Source organism: Phyllostomus discolor, chromosome 5, assembly GCF_004126475.2.
Source record: "Phyllostomus discolor isolate MPI-MPIP mPhyDis1 chromosome 5, mPhyDis1.pri.v3, whole genome shotgun sequence".
NCBI lineage: Eukaryota > Metazoa > Chordata > Mammalia > Chiroptera > Phyllostomidae > Phyllostomus > Phyllostomus discolor.
Genome location: NC_040907.2, coordinates 67,899,812 through 67,924,361, shown reverse-complemented (window position 1 = coordinate 67,924,361; position 24,550 = coordinate 67,899,812). Strand labels below are relative to the sequence as shown.

Sequence of the window (24,550 nt, the reverse complement as noted above, 5' to 3'; positions counted from 1 at the left end):
CAATAGGTACATTAATACCTAATTTAAGATGATTTGTGAGGGTTGATCGAGATACTGCATATAAAAGGTTTATCACATGTCAAGCTCAACACAATCATTAAAAATTGCTAACTTTTAATTAACTAAAAAATAAAAATTATATTTCCTGTTGTTAATTAAATATATGCTTATACTGGGAAAGTTTTCCTGACATAAATTTGTAATGATATGCTATCATTTATGCTGTTTTATTAATATTTTGCTTATTTCTCTTTTCAGTACTTTATACATATGTACAAACTGCCTATTCAGGATTAAAGTATATGCAAAGTCCTTACTGTAGAGTTTTGCTCCTATAGAAAATAAAAATGATTTAAATAAATGTTGTTAGAACTATGACTTTATAGACATCATATTCTAATAAATTACATATATGTTTTTGTCCAGTGTTCTCATACTCTGTGAATAGTGTAAGGGCACAGGGCAGTGAATGATTTCAAAATGTTAGAAATATCTTTTATTAGAATTTTATCCATATTCATTGTTGGAGTATCTGTATGGATTCTGTCAGACAAACAAAGCCAACACCAAACATTGGAGGATATTTTTCATGTACAAATTACATGAATACAGGACTATTGCAAATGATGTAGGGAAGCTGATATGTGATGGTCTTGGAAGGGGGAAACTTGAAGGAATAAAGAGTCAGTGACTCATTCAGCTTGAAGCACAAGGTGTGAAACACAGTAATCAAAACAGCATGTTACTGGCATTAAAAACAGACATGTAGATCAATGTAACAGACTGGAGAGCCCAGAAGTAAACCCATACATGTAAAGTCAATTAAGCTATGACAAAGGAGCCAAAAACATACAACAAATAGTGTTGGGAAAACTAGGCAGCCACATGCAAAAGAATGGAACTGGACCACTATCTTACACCATACACAAAATCAACTGAAAATGGATTCAAACTTGTTTGTAAGACTGGAAACTGTAAAACTCCTAGAAAAAAAGCACAAGCAGTAAACTCCTAGACATTAGTTCAGGCAATTTTTTGGAGTTGACCACAAAAGCAAAAATAAAGACAGAGACTTGTAAAATTTCTCCAAGGCCAAAAGACCAAGAAAGAGGCTGACCGCTCCTGCATTACATCAAGAGTTTATTCAGGGAACTAACACGAAGTCACACATCTTGGGTGGAGACAAGAAGACATGGATATTCTCTGCTCCCCATGGCAGTCACTAAAGAATTACATAGAACAGGGCAGATAGATATGGGGTACTTGTTTTCAATCCCCAGAAATGGCCTGTCCCAGAAACAGACAGGCTGTGAGGCATAGAGGAGAATTCAATCAGACAGTCTCTGAGGGGATGAATGGGGGACAACTGTAAACACAACCAGCTCAAGATGGTCGGATCCTGTTTAATGAGATACAGAGTTGCTTTTCAAAGACAACAGACCAACACTGCAAGTGATGCAGCCAAAGCATGTGCAGAGGAAAGAACTTAAACCTCCAGCTGCACCCAGAACCCAAGTCTTGCTCACCACACATACTTGGAACCAAAGGACCAGGACACTGATGCAGGGGCTCTGCCTGCAGAACTCCCCTGGTCACTGTGGATGAGAAATAAAAATGCCCAACAACTGATTTGCTTGGGGAGGAAAGGTGACCAGTCCCTCAAAGGAGAAAGGTCCTGAGCACCTTCTTCCCTGCGTTTTTACTGAGTTCAGCTCATACAGACATACATAGTATGCACATAAAACTTACCAACCAGTGCTCAAAATGCTACTGACATCATTTACAGATAATAGTTGGAGAAACACAGGGATTGTCTCTAGTCAATGTTGACTTTAGGTCAAGTGTCTATTTCATAGCAACAGGGCAGAGCAAACCTCAAAGGAAACAATGTATATTCATTCTCTGGCCAGATTTGCTCCCAGAGGCGACTGTTCCAGTACAGGTTTGCAGCTGCCTCTTGGCATAGTTCCCAGGCTGAGTCAGACAGGGAGAGCAAAGTAGCCAAGACTAGACTTTTGCAGAAAGACTGAGGACTCAGGCTATGACAAAGCCAAGGGATGAGGGTCTTTCTGCCCCTTCTCTGAAGACCCCTAAGTCCTTCCCTGATGGCCCTTCATGACAGTGTCTGTCTTAGGTTGTCCTTCCCCTTTTGAGGGATCTTACCTGTCATTGGCTAACCTGTCTCCTGCCCAGCATCTGCCTGGACCAAGCAGGGGGAAATGAGGGAGGCAGGGGCTGCACTCCTACCAGGAGGTAATGTTCTGTCTCCTAGTGGCTCATGTCCCCAAGGCCTTTCACTCATCTCTAGCTGTGGGACAAAGGTCACAGTCCCTGAAACCAGGTGGGATGACTCCCAACAGGATGTAACTGAAAGTTAAATTCCAGAACACTTTCAAAAGCCAAGGGTCCATTGCCCAGGAATATCCAATGTTGATGCTCTTTTACCAAAAATGGCCAAGTTCCAAGGTCCTCAAAATAAAACTTGCCCCACAAGCACATCTGCATACCACTTTCCCATAATGCCTTAAAAACCCTTAATCCTTAAGCAAGATGGACTTGAGGCAACATTAAATCTGCCATCATCTCAGCACCTTTTTGACCAATAAATCTTTCCTTACTCCAAACTCTGACATTTGGAGTTTTGACTTCAAAGTGTTGGCACATAAACTTGGGTTTTGTAGCACAATTTCTGTGCTGGCCTGGAGGACAGTTTAAAATAGAAAAGGAAATGTAAACTATCTTTTACTAACACTATGCAGTTTCTGAGAAATCAGGGCAAGTACATCTACCAGCCAACACTCAGGGCATTGTTTTTAGAACTGCCTAGCTCATGAGCTTGCTTCATCATCTTTCAATTTCCTGTAGTGACCTTTTAAAACCCCTTTCATTTTTGGTTTCTATTTCACATTCGAATCCCCTGCTGTTTCTGTGTATAAGATGCAGAGGGTAGAAAGAAAAAAGAAATCCCCAGGATTTGGTGGGGAAGAAGTTTATCAGAAACCAACACAACTAAACTGAAGGACAGAGTTAGAATTCTAACAACGTTCTCCTCCCCGAGGCAGCTTTGCTACCAGCTCTAAAAGACATCTGCTGTTGACTTTATAGTTAAGGTAAGATTAGAGCCAGGGTGGGGGAAATGTTTTAAAGGGTCAGGATGTTTTAAAAACTTTCCATCCAGGATAGGATGCAACTTAGCCTCATATGGAACATCAGAATTAATTAAAAACTAAATTGTGGTACTGCTGGGGAGTAGAATTCATTATGTGCCAGCTCCATTTGCTTACTGCTGAGTTAGACGCAATCGTATGTAGAGACTAACCCAATCACCAGCACTTCGGAACCCTTAAAAAAACATTTCCTGGCATTTTCTTTCTTTACACTTTTTTTCTACTTCTACAGCTCTCTCTGTCTCTGTGTGTGTGTGTGTGTGTGTGTGTGTGTGTGTGTGTCTGTCTTAAGCTAGCAGTTCTGCTGATATAGACATTTTTTATGTACTTCCAGTATTTCAAAAACAGGCTCAGAGTCTTGAGTGAAAAGCAATGCCATACAAATAACCAGTTGCAGGACCATTTCCTTCCTCCCTCCCTCCCTCCCTTCCTTCCTTCCTTCCTTCCTTCCTTCCTTCCTTCCTTCCTTCCTTTCTTCCTTCCTTCCTTCCTTCCGTAATTTCTTCAGAAACTTAGGCCATGCTGGAGAGCAGTATGTCCCAGGTTCAATAAGCAAAAGACTTTTTCTCTTCAAGACTAGAAGTTCTAGTTTATCCCATGTATTCTCTTGCAGACAAGGTTGCACCCTGGACATGGCCTCAGAGACCCACATGCCAGCCCCAGTGTGCCTCATTGAGAACACTAATGGGAAACTAGCAGTTAATCCGGAAGCTTTGAAGATCCTGTCTGCCATTACCCAGCCTCTTGTCGTGGTGGCCATTGTGGGCCTCTACCGCACGGGCAAATCCTACCTGATGAACAAGCTGGCTGGGAAGAGCAAGGGTGAGTGACACCAGAAAAGCTCTGCTGAGTCTCTTCTGTTCATCTCACACCCAGCATGACTATGGAGATATGAAGAGAGAAAGTTGGGGATGGGGAAGAATTTTAAAAGGTAATGTTTGGGCCACAGCTGGCTAATTACCTTCTGGGGTATAAAAGGCAGAGGTCTATTCCTGAAACATCACCTCTGTTTTTTTTTTTTTTAACTTAGTATATCATTGGGAAAATCAAAATATTTTCTAATCATAGGGAGTAAGACATCAATAAAATAACATATATATAAGCTATGAAAATTTTACTAGCATAATATTCTTGTAAAAGTAACCTGTCAAGTTGCCAACCTGTGGGATAGTCTTATTTTGCCATCTTTCTATTGTAGTTGAGATCAATACTGGTTATACTTTTTTCCATGGACACATCTTGCTTTCCTTAAACCCTGGCTCAATTGTTAAGAACGTCTCCAACCTCCAGATCCCCTCATCTATTACAACCTCTCTGCTACCCCTGCAGGCTTCTCTATTGGCTCCACGGTGCAGTCTCACACCAAAGGAATCTGGATGTGGTGTGTGCCTCATCCTGAGAAGGCAGACCACACCCTCGTTCTGCTTGACACTGAGGGACTCGAAGATGTAGAGAAGGTAAGGAACAAAGATTCTTTTCTGATTAACCTTCTCATCTCTTCATATCCTTTATAGGGAGAATTTTTTTGTACTTCCACTTGACCAGAGTATATCTTTTTCCACATTTCTATGTTTAATGGGCAAAGTTTGGTAACCTGAAGTAGGCAAAATATATTTAGGAGTCAAAGACATGTTGGGGAGACTACAATAATGTGGAGCTAGGCAGTTAACCAAAATGCAGAAGATGGCATAAATAAAATCACTGTCCCAAGTCTGATCCTGCAGAGAATAGAGATTAGCATTGGGCTCTGGGTCTGAGAGATTTGAGTTCAGTAGGGGCTCTGGCACTTGTAGCTTTCTCACATTGACAAACAAAGGTAAGTCTCCCTAAATCTTTGATTTTTCTCTTTGGTCTTATCCATCTCATCGTCTGAAGACACATGAGCTTTTCCCACCTCTATGGTGGTGTTTAACAACCAGCCTGCTGGGGGTAGGGAAGGGGGAAAGCCTTGACTTGTAGCACTTGACAGTTTTCTAAATGTTCCCTTCACAGCTTACTCCAAGCTCCCAAAGTGAAGTCACCAAACTCATGGTTTGAAATTGATGTACACAGTCAGCTTCTGTGGGCTGGTGTACACTAGCTCTAGCACGGGACTGGATCTTTCTTTTGAACTTCCCCTGTTGTTTAGTTCTTGTTTTACTTTTGATTTACATATTGGAACATAAATCCAATATGTTCAACCTCAGTCTGTGCCTTTGTTTCCTCATCTGTAACATGGAATAGTTATAAATCTATATCAGAGCATTGTTTTTTAATATATTTCATTGATTATGCTATTACAGTTGTCCTATTTTCTGGCCCTCTCTGCCCTGCCCACCTTCATTCCCCTCCTTTAGTTCATGTCTATGGGTCATACATGTAAGTTCTTTGGCTTCTCCATTTCCTATACTATTCTTAACCTCCTCCTGTCTATTTTGTACCTAACATCTATGCTTCTTATTCCCTATGACCTTTTCCTCCTTTCTCCTCCCCACTGCCCCCGCTGATAACCCTCCATGTGATCTCCATTCCTGTGATTCTGTTCCTGTTCCAGTTGTTTGCTTAGTTTGTTTTTGGTTTTTAGGTTTGGTTTTTGATAGTTGTGAGTTTGTTGTCACTTTATTATCCATATATTTGATCTTCTTTTTCTTAAATAAATCCCTTTAACATTTCATATAATAAGGGCTTGGTGATGATGAACTCCATTAACTTGACCTTATCTGGGAAGCACTTTATCTGCCCTTCCATTCTAAATGATAGCTTTGCTGGATAGAGTAATCTTGGATGCAGGTCCTTGCCTTTCCTGACTTTGAATACTTCTTTACAGCCCCTTCTTGCATGCAAGATTTCTTTTGAGAAATCAGCTGACAGTCTTATGGGAACTCCTCTGTAGGTAAATGTCTCCTTTTTCTGCTTTTAAGATTCTCTCCTTATCTTTAGTCTTTAGTAATGTAATTATGGTGTGCTTTGGTATGAGCTTCCTTGGGTCCAACTTCTTTGGGACTCTCTAAGCCTCCTGGACTTCCTGAAAGTCTACTGCCTTTGCCAGATTGGGGAGGTTCTCTTTCATTATTTTTTCAAATAACTTTTCAGTGTCTTGCTCTTCCTCTTCTCCTTCTGGCACCCCTGTGATTTGGATGTTCAAACGTTTAAAGTTGTCCCAGAGGTTTCTAAGCCTCTCCTCATATTTTTGAATTCTTCTTTCTTCATTCTGCTCTTGTTGACTATTTATTTCTTCCTTCTGGTTCAAACTGTTGATTTGAGTCCCAGTTTCTTTCCCTTCACTGTTGGTTCCTTGTATATTTTCTTTATTTCACTTTTCATAGCCTTCACTTTTTCCTCTATTTTGTGACCCCAGTCAACCAATTCTGTGAGTATCCTGATTACCATTGTTTTGAATTGTGCATCAGATAGTTGGCTATCTCTTTGTTGCTTTTATTTTTTTTTCTGGAGCTTTGATCTGTTTTCTCATTTGAGCCATTACACTTTTTTGTCTTGGCTTGCCTGTTACATAGTAAGGAGCAGAGCCTTCGGTATTCACCAGGGCGGAGCAACTCCTGTTGGAGGTTGTAGCACTGTGTGTGGGGGAGGGGTCTGAGAGGGAACAGTGGCACTAGTTCAGCTCTCCACAGGCTTTCAGTTACTTTCTCTGTGTTACCCACAATCAAATTGGGCCCTTCTGGTGCTGATTTCCAGGTGAGTGGGTTTGTGTATGTTCTAGGATGCTGTGGGTCTCTCCAACGAACTCTCCTGTGAGGTTGAGAGTTTCTCCCACTGTGCAACAGGTGTTGTCATTCAGAGGTTTTGAAGCTTTATTTCCCCGCACTTTAACCCTGGGCTGCATGGTTTGTCTTGCTCCCCAGTTGTTCCTCCCTGTTTATCTGCACACAAATGCGGGACCTCCTGGTCTGCCAGATGCCGCCCTGCCGAGAGTCCTCTCTGTCTGACTGCCCATCTCCACCTCTCCTACCCATCTGGATGAATGTTTCTTCTTTAGTCCTTTGTTGTCAGACTTCCATACAGTTTGATTTTCTGGCAGTTCTGGGTTTGTTTGTTTGTTTTTTAAATTTGTTGTTGTCTTTCTTTTGGTTGTGCGAGGAGACACAGTGTGTCTACCTATGCCTCCATCTTGGCCAGAAATCCTCACAGCACTGTTTTGAGTACTAGATAAGATAATGTAAACTGCTCTGTTTACCACAGTAACTTTGCAAATACCTAACTAGTTATAAGAGGGACTGGTGAGTTAACAGTATACATTCCATAAAAATTATCAATGCTAATGACAGAACTATTCTATTAAAATTTAGGTTTCTTACAATTATTTTTGTTTGTCTCATTTAACATTGTACATTGGGGCTTATTTTTAATGATTGCTCATCTGGGAATGCCATGAGATATGACTTCAATTTGTTCTGACTTCTAGGGTGACAAGAACAATGATACTCAGATCTTTGCACTGGCAATACTACTGAGTAGTACCTTTGTTTACAATACCATGAACAAAATTGACCAAACGGCTATCGACCTATTGCAGTATCCTTTTGTGATCCAGGGTGGCACCAAAGCCAGAGAGAACTCTTCTATCCACTAGCTATGTTTATAAGTCCTTTGAACCAAACACAAAAATAAAAAATGTGCTAAACATTAAAAGTACAAGGAAATGAGCCCTTATATTTACTGACAAAATGAAGAATTGGTTATAACGAAAAGAGAACATAATAGTGTAAAGATGTATGGTGTTCAATATGGGTTTAGCTACAGTCCTATTTTCACCAATATTCCTTAATTGTATCTCAGTTTTGTAACAGAACTGTCAAATCTGCTGAGAACGCTATCCTCACATGATCTTAACAGAATTGAAGATGAAGCTGACTTGGTGAGCTTCTATCCAGACTTAGTGTGGACTCTGAGAGATTTCTATCTATCTCTGGAAGCAGATGGACAAAACATCACAGCAGATGAGTACCTGGAGAATTCACTGAAGCTGAAGCCAGGTAACAGGGCCTTCAGTTTTGGAGAGAGAGAGAAAACTAATACAAGAATATCTCTGGGTATAGGTGGCTGCATTTATAGTTTCCTATATTTGCTCACCTGGCTAAACTGCCAAGAAAGTAATTAAACTAATAGACTCAATATCAAATTGTATTACCCCCTGTTCTTGGAACAGATTCCTTCTTTTCTTTCTTTCCCTGATGGGTTACCTTTTAACTTTTTGCTTGGGATTTGTAGAGAGGTATTGAAATAAATAACATCAGGTGGAAGGGAAATTTATTCATTGGAAGTCAATTATAATGAATGCTATTCCTATAGTAAATAAATCCTATTTTCCTTCCCCAGACACTCATCAAAATCATCAAAATTTCAATTTGCCCCGTTGTTGTATACAGAAATTCTTTCCAATAAAGAAATGCTTCATCTTTGACTCTCCCACTCACCGGAAGAAGCTTGCCCAGCTTGAGACACTACACGATGATGAACTGGATCCTGATTTTGTGCAACAAGTGGCAGATTTCTGTTACTACATCTTTCACCATTCCAAGACTAAAACTCTTTCAGGAGGCATCAAGGCCAATGGGCCTGGTGGGTACCTTTCTGAGGATTTTCCTTCAACTAAATGTAAAGAAAGGGGCACTGTTGAAAGTTTCTCTTTTTACTGTCAATGTTGAAAATGCATAGTCTGTTACTACCAAGAAAATCATATAAATCACAGGTATTAAGTTCCAGGTGGTACCAAAAACATTTCTAGGAATTATTTTAGTAGTGCCTCTAAAGTAGAATAAAGTAAGAATATAATCTGAAGAAAAGGTTAAGTTAAAGATTTCTATTCATAAGTGGTCTACTGTTGGACTTGAGCAATCCACATGAGTTGGCAACATTTGTTCCTGAAAACATAGAGGATACTTATGTGTCAAAGCCTTTGCTAGGCACGAAATTAGGACAATGTGTACATTCTCCACAGAAATGGAACTTACCTGATACAAACATTAAACAAACAGATGGCCAAAACATCTTGGGCCAGTTTTTTTCTAAAGACTCTATGTCTCAGAACTCTATAAATCATTGCTATACTCTACAGCAACAATTTCCAACCCGTGTGCCTCAAAAAATTTTAAAATATGCAATACTTGACTATTTAGTCAGGGGCACTGACCTGTTTTCCCTTAGATTGTCAAATAATAAAGAAATGACAACAGCCAACACATAGCCATCCAGTGTGAATGGATCAAAATTACACCTATTTTTTGTCAGATCGGCAAAGAATATAATGTATTTTTTGTGTACTGCAGAATTTTAGTAATTAGGTTGTGTGCCATGAGTTGAAAAAGGTTGAAAATTACTTCTCTAGAGGGACAGTAATGCAAACAAAAGTATGCAAATGTCAAAGAAGACAAAAATGAAAGTTGCAACAAAAAGGAAAGGCAACCTGGTCTGATCTGCTCACTTTGTGTTTTTTCAGCTAACACTCATATCAGCTTTACAAACTGAAGTGGAAGGGAAAAGGGAATTCTGAAGAAATGAAATCTGAGGAAGAGGGAAAGAAAGAGTAAACAGGCAAAAGGCCTGTTGCAGTCTAATCAGTGAATATGCACAACTTTAACTATTTCCTCATTTCTCAATAGAAAAAGGATGGCATGAGGATGATCACATACATCCTGAGATTTCTCCTTTCTTTTCCCAAAAAAGGAAAGATTTGGATTCTTGGTCACACAATTTCCCTGCAGGGAAAAAAACTTATTTGGGCCACTTGAATACTGTGCAGAATAATGAAAAAACTCAGGCAATGCATTGTTAAATTAACATTCTCAGAACTACCCAGTTTAGAGCATACCCTCTTTCTCTGCAAATAATGCAACCATCTCTTTCCCCTGTGAAGAACTAGAAGGCCTGGTGCTGACCTTCGTCAATGCCATCACCAGCGCAAATCTGCCCTGCATGGAGAACTCAGTGCTGGCCTTGGCCCAAATCAACAACTCAGCCGCAGTGCAAAAGGCCATTGCCCACTATGACGAGCAGATGGCCCAGAAGGTGCAGCTGCCCACAGAAACCCTCCAGGAGCTGCTGGACCTGCACAGGGCTAGTGAGAAAGAGGCCATCGAAATCTTCATGAAGAATTCCTTCAAGGATGTGGACCAAAAGTTCCAGAAGGAATTAGGGGTAATTCTTTTTTTTCTCTAGTTCATGGGGATTACAAGGTAAAATATTGCTATGAAATGCAAAATGGGGACTTAATTAAGAAAAGCAATTCTTCCTAAACTGGAAAATAATGACTATCACTAATATAACCAAGATATCATTGTTATTCTGAAAACAAACAAATAAATAAACATAATTATTCTGGATCCTGTGGATTCTGATACTTTCACACACATACAACTTGTCTTACAAGTTACACCCATGGACTAATTTTTTGATATGTTGTATTCACTTTTATTTTTTATTTTAATTTTTAACTTAAAAAAATTTTATTATTGTTAAAGTACAGTTGTCTCCATTTTCCCCCCATTGCTGGCCCACCACCCCAGCCATCCCCACCCCCCACCCTTGATCCTACCCACCTATTGGCTTTGTCCACGTGTCCTTTATACATGTTCCTTTTGACCCTTCCTCTTTTCCCCCCCATTATCCCCTCTCACCTCCCCTCTGGTTAGTGTCAGTTTGTTCTTAATTCCAATGTCTCTGGTTATATTTTTCTTGCTTGTTTGTTTTGTTTATCAGGTTCTACTTATAGGTAAGATCATATGGTACTACGTTTTAAAATTAATTTCATTTCTTTAAAAATCATATTTATAAAGTATAAGTTAACTTCCCTTTTATGTTAATCAAGTATACAGAATTGCCAAATGGATCTACTAAAAGATCACGTCTCCAGGTTTAATAGTATATACTCATATCATTTTAGCCAATTATTTGACTTCAACTCCTGATTGGAATCCGAGGCCCAGTAAAATACTGAAATAAGGAATGATTGTAAATGAGTAGGTTGCATTTAAAATGAGATCATGAGGCTACAGATCTGTAATCTGAAGATCACATCTAAAGCAGAAAAGCAAGAGAAAGGGGTTTCAGGTGATTTGAAATACAAAACTCATTTTTTTCTACTCTGTATGATTAACTTTTCTAGGTTTGGTAGGAAGGATATAGTCTTGCTGTAGTTCTCTAGTTTCTAGAAAAAAATATGGAAATTCTTTCTGAGAATCATTTCTAGGAATACTGAAGTGTTGCTAACATCTTTTCATTGGCCTTTGTCTCTTTGAAGACCCTGCTGAAAGCAAAACAGGATGACTTTTGTAAACAGAACTTGGAGGCATCATCAGACCGTTGCTCAGCTTTACTTCAGAATATTTTTGGTTCTCTAGAAGAAGATGTGAAGCAGGGGATTTATTCAAAGCCAGGGGGGCATTGTCTCTTCATGCAGAAGACAGAAGAGCTGAAGGCAAAGTACTATCAGGAGCCCAGGAAAGGAATACAGGTATCCCTAGTTTCATGCATTAATTGTACTGGGGGTAGGGAGGGGGGTCTCTTTCCAAATCCAATGAAGACAAGAATAAAGTATTTATGCTCTAATGATAGCTGGGGAATTAAACTGAACTATCACCATAATCACCAGACTTTTACTGCAATGGTCAACATTCATTGCAACATAGGAACTTTTCTGATTATATAAGACAGAATTCCAATAATTGAAACTAACTTAAAAAATAAAAACCAGACAAACTTGTAATTCCCTAGCTTGCATGAAATGTTTAAATTTAGTTACAACTACAGCTGCATTCAGGAATTTAAACTATGTCATCAATTTTCCCCTTCTTTTTTTTCCTTTCTGACTTCCCTTTAGGTTTCTGTTCTGTTTTTCTCACTACTGGTCTTGTTCTCAGGCATGGCAGCAAAATGACACCAACATCACCAAGCTTAACTAGACCTTTTTTCCTCAGCCTGAAAGGAGAGAGAGAGCATTTTCCCTGGCATCCGCATCAGTCTTTAAAACACTGAAACTTATTTCCTCACTTGTACCAACATTCTTAGTATCTAGCGGCCTTGGGTGCTCTGATTGGCCAGCCCAGAGTTTGTGCCCACCCTTATGACAGAAGAGTCTTGACTGACAGTTCCACTAAATGCAGGCTAAGCACTTATTGGAAGGAAAAGATGCTGGGAAGAAAAATAAATAAAAATATTTACAACTCACTTCTAACTGCATGATTTTGGGGTTTCTAGGCTGAAGAAGCTCTGCAAAAATATTTACAGTCCAAGAAGTCTATGAGTGATGCCATTCTGCAGACAGACAAGACTCTCACAGCGAGGGCAAAGAAAATGGAAGGTGAGAAGAAAATGGAAGAGATGCAAGATAGAACTTTCTACACATTTTAGATTAATTTGGCCTGGTTTACCTGGGATCATTAAACTAGAACAAGAACAGCAAAGATGATTTTTAGCTCCTCAGGCTTTATCGGAGTAGGGTGTGTACTGTTAGCTGTGAAGGAGAAAGAGCCCTAGGGCATTTTCTCTTTGCAGCAGCAGCAATAGCAAATAAGAGCAAGAGACAGAAGGAAGGGGCTCTTTAATCCTAGAGAGGTTTGTCATTTTCTTCTTTCTCAGAAACACGTTTGAGAGTGAGGGCTGCAGAGGCTGAAGCACAAAGGTTGGAGAAGATTCGAAGGGAGCAGCAGCAAATGATAGAGCAGAGGGAGAGACAGTATCAGGAGCAACTGAGACAAATGGAGATGGAAAGAACCTGCCGTCTGGCTGAGGAACAGAGGGCTTTGGAAAGGAAACTCCAGGTATTCATCCATTATTCCATCTCAGAATTTTAACCATATCCCCCCTTCTCTGTATTGATAAGAACATGAAGCAGTGACAAACAGGGAGAGGCAGCATACTATTCTGGCTCAAGACAAGGACTCTGGAGTCAGACAGGTTGGGTAACAATCCCAGCTGTAATTACATGGTTTTCACAAGTTATCTGTGCCCTCTATGCCTTAGTTTCCAATTGTGGAAAATGGAGGCAGTAATGACACCTATTTTATAATGTATTTAATAACTAAATGATTCAATACTTGTGTTTAGATTGGTGCTGGGCACAGAATAAGCACTACACTTGTTAAATAAAATCCAAGGATATTTCTAACCCACAGTAATTAGTCTTTTTTTGCTATGTTGTTAATTGCTATAAGCAATCTTTTCCTTTGGTCATAGACTAACTTGTTAAATCAACTTCATATTACTGTATCTAGTCCCCTATCTTTGCCTTGATTTTCACTGGTTCTGCATACTTTTAACTTGCAGAGTTTGTTTCATACATTCCTGTATTAACATCACTCAGGAAGCAGTAGTTCCTATTTACCAAGTACTGTACAAAGTACTTTACATACATTCCCTCACCTGTTCTGTTCATTGTGGGGCAGAACCATTATGTGTCCATTTTTCTGATTAAAAACATTAGGTTCCAAACAGATAACTAAATGCCAGTATCACATAGCCTAGCAAGTTCTCAAAACTGCCTTCCTAGTGAGTGAGAGCTATAATGCTTTTATTTCTGCAAACCTAGTATGAGATAGCACCCTTCTGAGACAAAGTGCACCTCAACTGTCCCCCAGGGTGACCAGTCTATCTGTAGATCCTAGTTTGCCAGGTGATTCTCCAAGACATTTTTATGATTACAGCCCTACACTGAAGGACAGTAGGGTCGACCTGAGGTTCTTGATCTCCTCAGTCTTACCTCTACTTCTTCCCCACAACTATGGAGCCCCGAAACGTATTCCCTGATGTAAAGCTCAAACTCCTCACCTGACTGTGGATGGCACCTAGACACCCAGTTGTTGTGTCAGTCTCCCCTCAGAGAACTAGATCTGACATTCCTCTGTGTATAAATGAGAACTGAAGTCAAGATGTGACCCAGACTCCCCAAAGAGGAAGGGGGAAGGTACCTTCGAATGCAATTCTTGAGACACCAATACTTCAAGAATTGAGAGACGGTGACGTTTCTGCAGCCAGAGAAACAGATGTGGGAGAATTACTCAGACAGGAAACCAGGAAGGAGAGGTCAAATGAGTATAAGTAGAAAGGAGAATTTAGGAACTGTCTTTTTTTTAACTGATAACTTTAAAAAGTAAGGAAAATCAATGATTTGGGCTTATCCTCCCCTTCCCCAATAATGTGGATATTACTTTTTGTTCAGCTCTATAGTTTTATTTATTGCTCTTTAGGAAGAGACTGCAAAGCACCAGGAGAGAGTCGAGGCTGAAATGAGACAACTTCAGAACCAACTCCAGCAGCAACAGTACAATGCCAGCTCACCAGACTGTATCTTACTCTAAAGCTAAATATCAGAACTCCTTTTCATGTTTACCACCACTGAGGACAAGAAACAAGACACTGTAAAACTTGGGACAATTCCCATTTGAATCAATTTTATAATAATTATGTCAAACTTTTATATTTCTATAAAGTTATGGTACTAATAATTGGTAAAATGTACATTTCAAAAGTTTAAATAATGGTTACTTCCTTAAAAAGGTTATGAATTATATAATAAGGGACACATTTGATCACTGCATTTGTTTGGTAGAGATATTGGACTAATTCTCTGAGAGAAAACTTTCTCTTATACCCTAACGCCACCCCTCTCATTTTCTCAGGGGAGACTGAAAGTGATCTAGGGGGTGTGATTCACAATAGGCTAAGTCAAATGGGACTTGACCAAAGTCTTGAGTTCAGGTGGGCATCACTCCTGCCGCATTGTCATATGCTGGGTGCCATCTGAGGGTTATCAACAGGAAGACAATTAACCTCGCTTCTTAGTGGAAACAATGTATGGTTCTCAACTGGGAGGAAGCTGCTCAGTCTGTGGGCAGTGATATCACTACTGATCATGTTCAGCTGAGGGATTGCTTAGGAAGATTACAAAGCGTAAGCAAATAACAGTATACTGAGGTGGAGGTGCTCCAGAAGATGGAAGGGACTATCAGTATGGAAAATGTGTCATAGGCTGAAGGGCTAAAGAAGCCCTTCCTTTATGTTACCCTCATCAAGGGCATAACCTAAATAGGACGTTTTATATCATGAAGCAATTTATACTGGACTTAATAATTCTGTGTTATGTCTTTATAATCCTTTAGAGCTTATAAATAAATGGCATAAGGAATGCCAAATAATGTGCCAAAATATTGGGTTCAGTTCTGATGGGTTCAGTTTATTTATACTTGCTTTTAACGCTACAGTTAAATGATCTTAATTCTTTGAACTCATATGTGAAAGCCTACTGATTTTTATTAAAAACTATAAATGGTATACATATATGTTTGTACATATTTTTATCAATAACCATAAAAATTGAAATAACTCTATTACTTTGTTTTTATTTTCCCCAATTGTTAAAAGTCAATGAGGAGCCTTTTGAATTTCCCTAAGGAGATTAAGAATTATTTTAAGACTAAAAATAAAACATATTTTCTTACATATTTTATTTGTTTTTTGTTTTATCTCCAATAAAATAAGCTTTATAGAAACATTACACAAAGCTCTATTTTTGTTTTCCTTAAATTGCTTATTTATTTATATAAAGAATTTCCTAGTTGAGTTATATTATAGGAGATTAAACTTTAGTTGCTTAAAATATGACTTACATTTTTACAAAAGAAAAACATAAATTTTAATTTCTGTCTTTTTTTTCTGTTCTTTGGAGACCTTTATTATGCTGAACTTCCCATATCAATGGGGCTTGGTGAGGTTCAGCTGTACTTCCTGATTTGAACTGTACTTCAGAACGCACCAAAGATCAGTGTATTTGTTTGAGAATTTGTTTAACAATACTCTGTAATTGCCTTTGCAACCTGTATAATTCATAAGACACAATAAAGTGCATTGTAATATCCAAGGAGATGTCATAATTGAAAAGATAAATATTATTTTCATTACTATCTCTCATAGAAATAAACAAAACAAAACAAAATTTGAGACTAAGCAAAATTAAGTCACTTATCTCAGGTTCCAACCTTGGTACTGTTAACTTAGACAATTTTACAGATCATCTGACTTCTAGTCCAATATTTCTATTATATCTTCAGGAACAAAATAAAGGCTTTCTCCTTTCTTTTAGAACCTACAGAAGTGCAAGTACCTTTCACCAGTGGTCCACATTCTTTCCGACCAGCACTCCTGCTTCCCACTCATCCCCAAATATTTTAATATCGTATGACTTTTTTAAAGTGGTCATTGGCTTGAAAATGACCAGAAAAGACACATCAAGATGAACATTGACAATTTCTCAAAGCAACCAAAAACTAAACTATATTTTGGACCTTTACAGGGCTTCTTTTGTGAGGTCAACTAATTAAGTTTTTTTGTTTTATTTATTCTTGTTTATTTTATGATAGTTGTCCCAACATTCACCGCTTTGCCCTCCTCCACCCAGCCCACCCCACGCTCCCACAGTCCATCCCCACACCATTGTCCGTGTCCATGGGTGATTCACACATGTTCTTTAACTAATCCATTCCCCTTCTATCCACCATTTCTCCCCTCTCCCATCCCCTCCTGCAGAAAGCAGTTCCATTTTTAGTTTTTTGAGGAAATTCCATACTGTTTCCACAATGGCTGCACCAGCCTGTATTCCCACCAACAGTGCACTAGGGTTCCCTTTTCTCCATATCCTCTCCAGCGCTTGTTTTTTTTTTTTTTGGTTTATTAATGATAGACATTCTAACAGATATGAGGTGATATATCATTGTGGTTTTAATTTGTATCTCTCTGATTGCTAGAGATGCTGAACATCTTTTCATATGTCTATGGGCCATTTGTATGTTCTCTTTGGAAAATGTTTATTCAGCTCCTTTGCCCATTTTTTAATTGGATTGTTTGTCTTCCTGGTGTTGAGTCATATGAGTACTTTGTATATTTTGGAGATTAAACCCTTGTTTGATGTATCATTGGCAAATATGTTCTCCCATACAGTTGATTCCATTTTCATTTTCATGATGGTTTCTTTAGCCTTTTAATTTGCAGAAGGTTTTTAATTTTATGTAGTCCTATTTATTTTTCCCTTTCTTTGCCCTAGGAAATATATTGGCAAAAATATTGCTATGTGTGATATCTGAAATTTTACTGCCTATGTTTTCCACTATGACTTTCCTGGTATCACAACTTATATTTAAATATTTTATCCATTTTGAGATTATTCTGGTCTATAGTGTAAGCTGGCAGTCTAGTTTCTTTTTTTTTTTTTTTTTGCATATACCAGTCCGCTTCTACCAAAACCATTTATTAAACAGGCTATTTTTACTCCATTGTATGCTCATGTCCCCTTATTACGTTTTAAATGCAATAAAAAGGCAAGGGAACAGATCCTCTCCTAGAGCCTCTATAAGGGTAACAGCCCTGCCAGCACCTTGATTGCAGCTCTGCGAGACTTCTGACTTCCAGAACTGTAAGATAATCAACTTTATGTTGTTTTCAGCCACTGTTGTTTGTAGTAATTTGTTACAGCAGCAATAGGAAACCAATATAACTTCTTTACTAATTAACATTATAAATAGTTATTGTGTTAGCTAATAATTATTCAGGATTTATTACGGGTCAGTTATGAATACTTTAATAATGTATTTACTGTTCACTTACTATTGTGTTCATTGTGAAGTTAAGGAAATTAAGGCATTAGAATTAAATTAATTGGCTGAGGGCAATGCCATAGAAGGCATTTTGAAGCTTGACCTCCACATTCGTAATCATCTTATGATACTCTTTCTAGTCATATTTAGGAAACCATAGAAATATTGAAAAATTAAAATAGAAAGTATAATTTCAAAACAGTATGAACAGATTCACACAAAAAGCAAACAAAGAAACCTCCAAAATGAAGTGGAGAAAGCATGATTTCTTTTTCTTTTTTTTTAAATAAGAGGTGTGAATTTTTTAAAGATTTTATTTATTTATTCTTGAGAGAGAGGGAAAAAGAAGGAGAAATAGAGGGAGAGAAACATCAATGTGTGGTTGCCCCATATGTTCCCCCAACTGGGGACCTGGCCTGCAATCCAGATATGTGCCCTGACTGGGAATCGAACCAGCAACCATTTGGTGTACAAGCCTGTGCTCAATCCACTGGGCTGCACCAGCCAGGGCATGATTTCTTGAATAAACTGATGATCGATGGAACAAAAAGTCCAAAAAATAGACTATGGGAATTGTATAGGTTTAAGATGGGCTTTTTCCTAAATAAAGACAAATGGATGTTCATTTGAACAAAGATAAAGTTGGACCCAGACCACCATACAATACAGTAAAAAATAAAATCCAAATGGATAAAAATATTAAAACATGAGAGAGAAACATTGATTGGTTGCTTCCCACATGCACCCAGACTGGGATTAAAGGTGTAACCTAAGTATGTACCCTGACTGGGAATTGAACCTGCAACTTTTTGGTTACAGGATGATGCTCCAACCAACTGAGCCACACCAGCCAGGGGTCTTCTTACAATTCTGATTTACAAATGTGGATATATCACTCTAGTGGCTCTGAAGATACTCCAGTCATGTCTTCTGCTGCAGGAACTGTAACTTGCTACAGGGTAAAGAAACTACAGGGTATCATGATGCATATCATGTGGGCACCACTGTCAGTGATTGCTTCCTAAGTGCTTGGCATGTCACATGCACGCTTCATATTGTACAGCTAACGTCGAAAATCATATATATATAGAGAGAGAGAGAGAATGGTTTGTGCAACATCAATGTAACCTGGCAGCCAAAGAGAGTTGACTGGAATGCACATGTGTGAACAATGAAGACTTCACTGTACTAATCAGTGGGGGTGGTAGACACCATTGAGTTAGCATGTGTACTGTGTGTCTATCACACTCAAAATGACTGAGTAGAGGAAGAAATCTGTATCAGATTTTGTGTTAAGCTTGAATATTCCTTCGAATAAACTATCTGGATGATTCAGAAGGCCATAGCTATGGGCAACTGGTGATTGGCAACTTCAAAATGATAGTGTACCCACTCATGCTTCACATCTTGTGCAGTTTTTTGGCAAAACATCAAATCACCCAGGTGACTCAGCCCCTCTACAGCCCAGATTTGGTGCTTGTGACCTCTGGTTTTTCCCAAAACTAAAATCCCCTTTGAAAGGGAAAAGATTTAAGACCATTGATGAGATTCAGGAAAATATGAAGGGGTAGCTGATGGTAATTGGGAGAACTGTGTGAGGTCCTAAGGTGCCTATTTTGAAGGGGACTGAGGTGTCATTGCCCTACGTACCATGTTTCTTGTATCTTGTATCTTCTTCAATAAATGTCTCTATTTTTCATATTACATGGCTGGATGCCTTCTGAACAGACTATATATTTATATATGTACACACATATATATACATATATACACACACACGCATATGTACATAGAAACATCTGCTATTATTATTTGCTTTGATAGGTATGTGCACATGTCTGTTGGATGTTTAGGAGTAAGATGGACAGACTACTAGTTACTTATGTTCAACTTTATAGATAATTCCACTTTGCAAAAAAGACTTGAAATCATCCTTTCTTGAACTTACGATGATTTCTAAAACAACAGTACCTTATCAAGAGTAGTGTTTTGAGGCTATAGCAATGTGTATGTGCTTATAATTGAGCCTATTCATAGTAAACATTTGTATCTCTTTAGAAATGATATTCTCCTTCAAACCAGCCAAATAATTTGTGGAATATATTGTGTTACAAATACCTGTTTCTGATTCAGCAGACTATATGACACACCGAGAATGGGAAAAGCATGATGGAAAAGAAAGAAGATAAAAAGGAGGACAAAGGATTGATGTAGTCCTTCCTGTTTGGGCATTGCTCCCATAACTTGGGGAAGGATTTTTCCTGAGTGGCTGGTCCAATCACTAACCTAATTCTACTATTGAGATTTGGACTAGCACCTGGGGGAAGCTCTTCTAAAACCAGAATCTAGGATGTCCTGGGACCTTGAACTTTTCAGAGAGCACTTGTGGGAACTTGGACCAGGAATTTCAGAACCTTTTATATTTTCCAATATAAAATATTTCTTAATTTTTTCTTAGATTATGCTGAATTTATTAATTCAATTTTATCAACATGATGCTGATTTTGAGGGCCTTGGAGCTATAATAATGACAAATAGGCAAAATGCAAATCAATTGCCTTTGACAACAGACTTTGATTAACATGATGCCAACACCATAAATTTGAAAATTCCTTAACCTAAAATGAAGCAGCCTTGAAAATTTTGGAAATGTATGATGGCACTTTCAACTGTATAACAATCTACTGATAGGCGATATTCATCATCTGGGAACAAATGTCCCAGGCATCAGAGGAGGGCAAATTACCAGAGGATTGTTTTGATTTCACAAATTTGATCTTGGGACCAATGTGAAGATGTTCTTTCCAATTGGCCTCACTTTCATGACACCAAATCTGTTCCTGGGGAATGGGATAAGGGCAAGCTGAGCAAAGACCAAGAGCCTGGGCTGGACCTGCAGGTAGTACCTGTGGTCACCATCAGCGATGTGGCTTGAAGTGAATATACTGAATGACAGGTAGAAGCAGAAAAAGGGCAGTCAGCTAAACCTGTGCTGACAAGGAACAGAAGGAATGTCAGCGCTTCTCAGGGAGTGACGTAAGAGACCCTTTCATCTTTGTTGTATTTATAACTACCGGATGCTATATTTAGAAGGAAGAGAGGCCTTCCAAAGATGGCGGCTTTACTCTAGGCAGTGTGATTCTCGGCTTCTGTGAAGAGGAGGGAGACTCTGGGATCAGTGGAGGAACAGAGCAAGTGGCCTAGGTTACCGAAACACTTTTGAAAACAGGACATCAAAAATTATAGCAATCATTGAAACACCAGACGGTAAGGAGACTGCTTCAGGACAAAAGGGACCCAGGGATCAGCGTGGGGACCAGGGGGGTTGCAGTCCCCAGGCCGGTGCCTCCGGGCCTGCCTCAAGGCTCCCGGGAGAGCGGAGTCGCTGCTCCCTCCCTGGACTACAGGGGTTGGGCAACATCAGGGGAGACCTTGTGGCTTGAAGGCACAGAGAGAGCAGTTGGACTGGGAAAAAATCGCCCAGGGACTGTGAACACCCACCCATAGCCCTCGGAGAAGTGAGTGCCTCCAGCTGGCAGGACCAGGGGTGGCCTGGAAGTGCGCCCGCACCCCCAGCCTGGTGGGAGTGTGGATCGGTGGAAAACCCAGACATCGCAGCCCCAATCCAGGAAAGGGTGCGGGCATTCTCAGGTTTCTGGAGCCTGTGGTGCTGAACTGTGGAAGCACGCACCCCCTTGGGAATCCTGACTCTCTCGATGTGAACCCAGAAGGGACATGGCACTTAGTGTGTTCCTAGAGCCCAAAACTCAAAAATCTGGTGGATGGGTGCACCCTTTTACGATCCCTAGAGATGGCACCGTGAATCCCAAAACATCGAGGGTGCTTCCTGAGATCACAGAGCTCGCCTCGGTGTAATTTGGGGGAAGGGCAAGTCTCCTTGCAATCCTGGGAACTTGCATCCTGAAACCAAAAAGTCTCAGGAGCCGCGGCAGTGAGCTCCGGAGAGTGTGCTCGGGAGCGCCCAGGGTCCTGCAGGGGAAAGTCAGATTGGCCCTGGGAATAGTACCTGAGAGACTTACTGAGATTTGGCTGGGAAGAGTGATAAGCATTTCAAACGCCCCTCAGCCAGCTGAAGCCAGCAAGATCAGAAAAACTGGTCTGGCCAGTTAGAAACCAACAAGAGGTTGTTTTGTTTTGTTTTGTTTTTGTGGCTATTATTGGTTGATTGATTTTATCTTGTGTTTTAAGTGACTTTTTATTTTTCAATTATTATTTTTATATCTCTCAATCCCTTATGTTTATCTTCCATTCATCCTAGTATTATTCCTTCCACTCCAAATTTATCTCTCCTGCACTCCATCTTCTGCTTTTTTCCCCCTTTTTTTTGATCTTGCAAGTTACTGCAAATTTGTATTATCTTTTTCTCACTTTTCCGACATTTTTTATTTTAATAGTATTTTGGTATTCTTTTTCCTTCTGTATAATCTTCTTTGCTTGGCTGGTTATGTCGCGGAAAAGTCACTCACACGTGGGGAAGATGATGAAGCACAAACTTTATTTCCCAAGGGCCCAGAGGGTTAAATCCCCAAATTCTGAGCAAATCCGGGTTCGTCACAGTTCCTTTAAATACTTGTTACAAGGCAAAAAGGGGAGGGGGGTTCATCTGCTAAAGCTAGGGAGCATACAGAGGCAGAAGCGAAATGAAGGTCAGCATTTCGGCCTTGGGATAACGTTACCTAGCAACGTCTGCTAGCCGGCTCCTTACCTAAAAATAACTTTTACTCAGCTTTTGTCCCGACAAATCTTGCAGGTGTTACAGAGAGCAGAGAGTATTTGTTTATCAAAGAAACTACAGAATAGAAACTTTTATGAGACTTTCTTTTCCTGCCACATTCCCCCCTTTGATGCTACACAGCACTGGTGTCTGTTCTAGCATCAGTGTTATAATCTGCATATTCACTCTCCACTTCAGGTGGCAGTAACCTCCGGTAGTCGTGTCTCTGGAGAGTAAGAATCTTGGTGGCAGCTTGTCTGGTCACCGTTGTTTCTATCTGTTGCACTACTGTGCACAGTAAACAGGGTCCTATAGTTAATGCAAGGAAAAGGATGACAAGTGGGCCTAAAATGGGAGCCAAAATAGGAAAAAAGATTGATTGCCACCAGGAGTAGGTTCCATTGGGGGAGCTGACGCTCTCCAATCTCTGGTGAATGTCCTTTAGTTTGCCAATATTCTCCTCCACTATTCCACTTTCATTGACATAGTAACAGCATTCTTCCTGTAGGAAAAGACAAGTGCCCCCCTTCTCCTCTGTGAGTAAATCTAGTGCCCAACGATTTTGTTGGGCCACCCGAGCTAGGGAAGTTACTTGCCTCTCTAATGAGGCCATAGATAGTGCGGACGCCTCCACAGCTTGTTTTAACTCTTCCCGGATCTCCTTAGTGGATTGGAGGCTGACTGCTAGTCCCGAACTCCCCAGTCCCGTTCCGATGAGTGAAGTGGCGAAACTTAACCCGACCATCAAGGGGAGGAGGACTGCTCGCTTCTGACGTTACTGGGCAAGCAGGGTACTTAACTCGCCTGATTGATATAGGACGAGCTGGGGGGCTAAGGCCACGAGATAGCAAGGGGCTGGGATGCTATGATTTACTGACCGGTAGAGAGTCCAGTTATACCAAAAGAAAGTTCCCGGCGGGCTGGTGATGGATCCGGAGGATGGCAATGTCTGATTGCAGGAAACAAGTGGCCCATAGCACTCCAACACTTCAATGGATGAGTCCTGGAATAGAGGAACACCTTGGAGAGAAAAGGGTTCTGGGATCTGAGCCTTTGAAACAGTGAGGGGTTGTTGCAGTGGGACCGCAGTCAGTGGTGGCCTGTTAAGATAAGCACATAAGAAACAGTCATTGTAACTGTCTGGACTGGTTAGATTAAGTAGCTGCATCCCCTGCTGTATTAGTTTTATCCAAGAGAAAGGTCCTACTGCTTTTTGACCTTCCAGGTTTCTAGTTAGTGTCTTTTCTTGATCTTCTATGACTGATTGGATATGATAGATGGTACTTAGAGCAGGGTTTTGTACTTCTCTGACCTTTACAATAAACATGTCTGCAATCGGCCCCCTATGCCACATATTCACATAGAGTTTTCCTTTTACTCCACTTTCCCAGTCTTTGTCATTAAGGTACGTATTGGAAAAACTATTTGGTCCCATCTATTCCCTGGGTGATACCGACAACTCTTGTATGGACATCCTCCATACTTGTTTCCCCACTCTTTGCAATAATCTTCTGTCTGATCCTTTAGCATGCAGAGGGCAGGGGCGATAGCCCACCATCCTTTTAGGGACTCGAGGTCAGTGATTCCGATGGCGAAAAACATGGGTTTGCAGCCTGAGTTGGGGCAGGTCATGTTTCCCACGGTATGGGTTATGACATTATTGTCTTTTTCATAAGTTTCCCTAGCATAGAATCTCCAGACATATGGCTGCTTTAGAGCTAATCCAGATAAAACTTGGGCACAAAATAATATTTCCAGAATTCTGCTCATGGCTATCTGCTAAAAGAAAGGGTTTAGATATACAAAATGGACATCACACAGAAATATGTGGCAGCCAAAAAGAATGTTCAATGAGTCCTTAGTCCTTAGGAATTTACAGAGACTAGTATTATCCCGAAGATTCCTGCCGCCAAGGTCATAGAGGCTAGGAACTCAGCCAGGCATTTGTCCTTGATCTTGATGTCGGGCTGCCACCTCCCAGATGTCCTAGGCTCCTGAAGTCTCCCTCCGACGTCGCAGCTTCAAGGCCGGCACCCGCTGCTAGGCAGCTTCTTCTCCTGGTCCTTCCG

At 40.0% G+C, this 24,550-nt stretch overlaps 1 protein-coding gene across 3 annotated transcripts in view; it reads left to right on the top strand.

The window, feature by feature from the left end:
- The first annotated feature begins 2,834 nt into the window (after nucleotides 1-2,834).
- LOC114496242 (guanylate-binding protein 2-like) overlaps nucleotides 2,835-24,550 on the top strand; it is a 56,931-nt gene continuing 35,215 nt past the window's right edge. The window contains exons 1-11 of one of the 3 annotated variants that reach the window (XM_028513661.2): nucleotides 2,835-3,110; nucleotides 3,781-3,989; nucleotides 4,497-4,624; nucleotides 7,570-7,679; nucleotides 7,944-8,140; nucleotides 8,484-8,726; nucleotides 10,021-10,301; nucleotides 11,404-11,616; nucleotides 12,360-12,462; nucleotides 12,741-12,922; nucleotides 14,348-15,307. In XM_028513661.2, the coding sequence (XP_028369462.1) occupies nucleotides 3,800-3,989; nucleotides 4,497-4,624; nucleotides 7,570-7,679; nucleotides 7,944-8,140; nucleotides 8,484-8,726; nucleotides 10,021-10,301; nucleotides 11,404-11,616; nucleotides 12,360-12,462; nucleotides 12,741-12,922; nucleotides 14,348-14,458 (1,758 nt within the window). In that variant the 5' untranslated portion in view covers nucleotides 2,835-3,110; nucleotides 3,781-3,799 and the 3' untranslated portion in view covers nucleotides 14,459-15,307. The other 2 variants (XM_036026388.1, XM_036026387.1) reach the window with 2 other exon arrangements.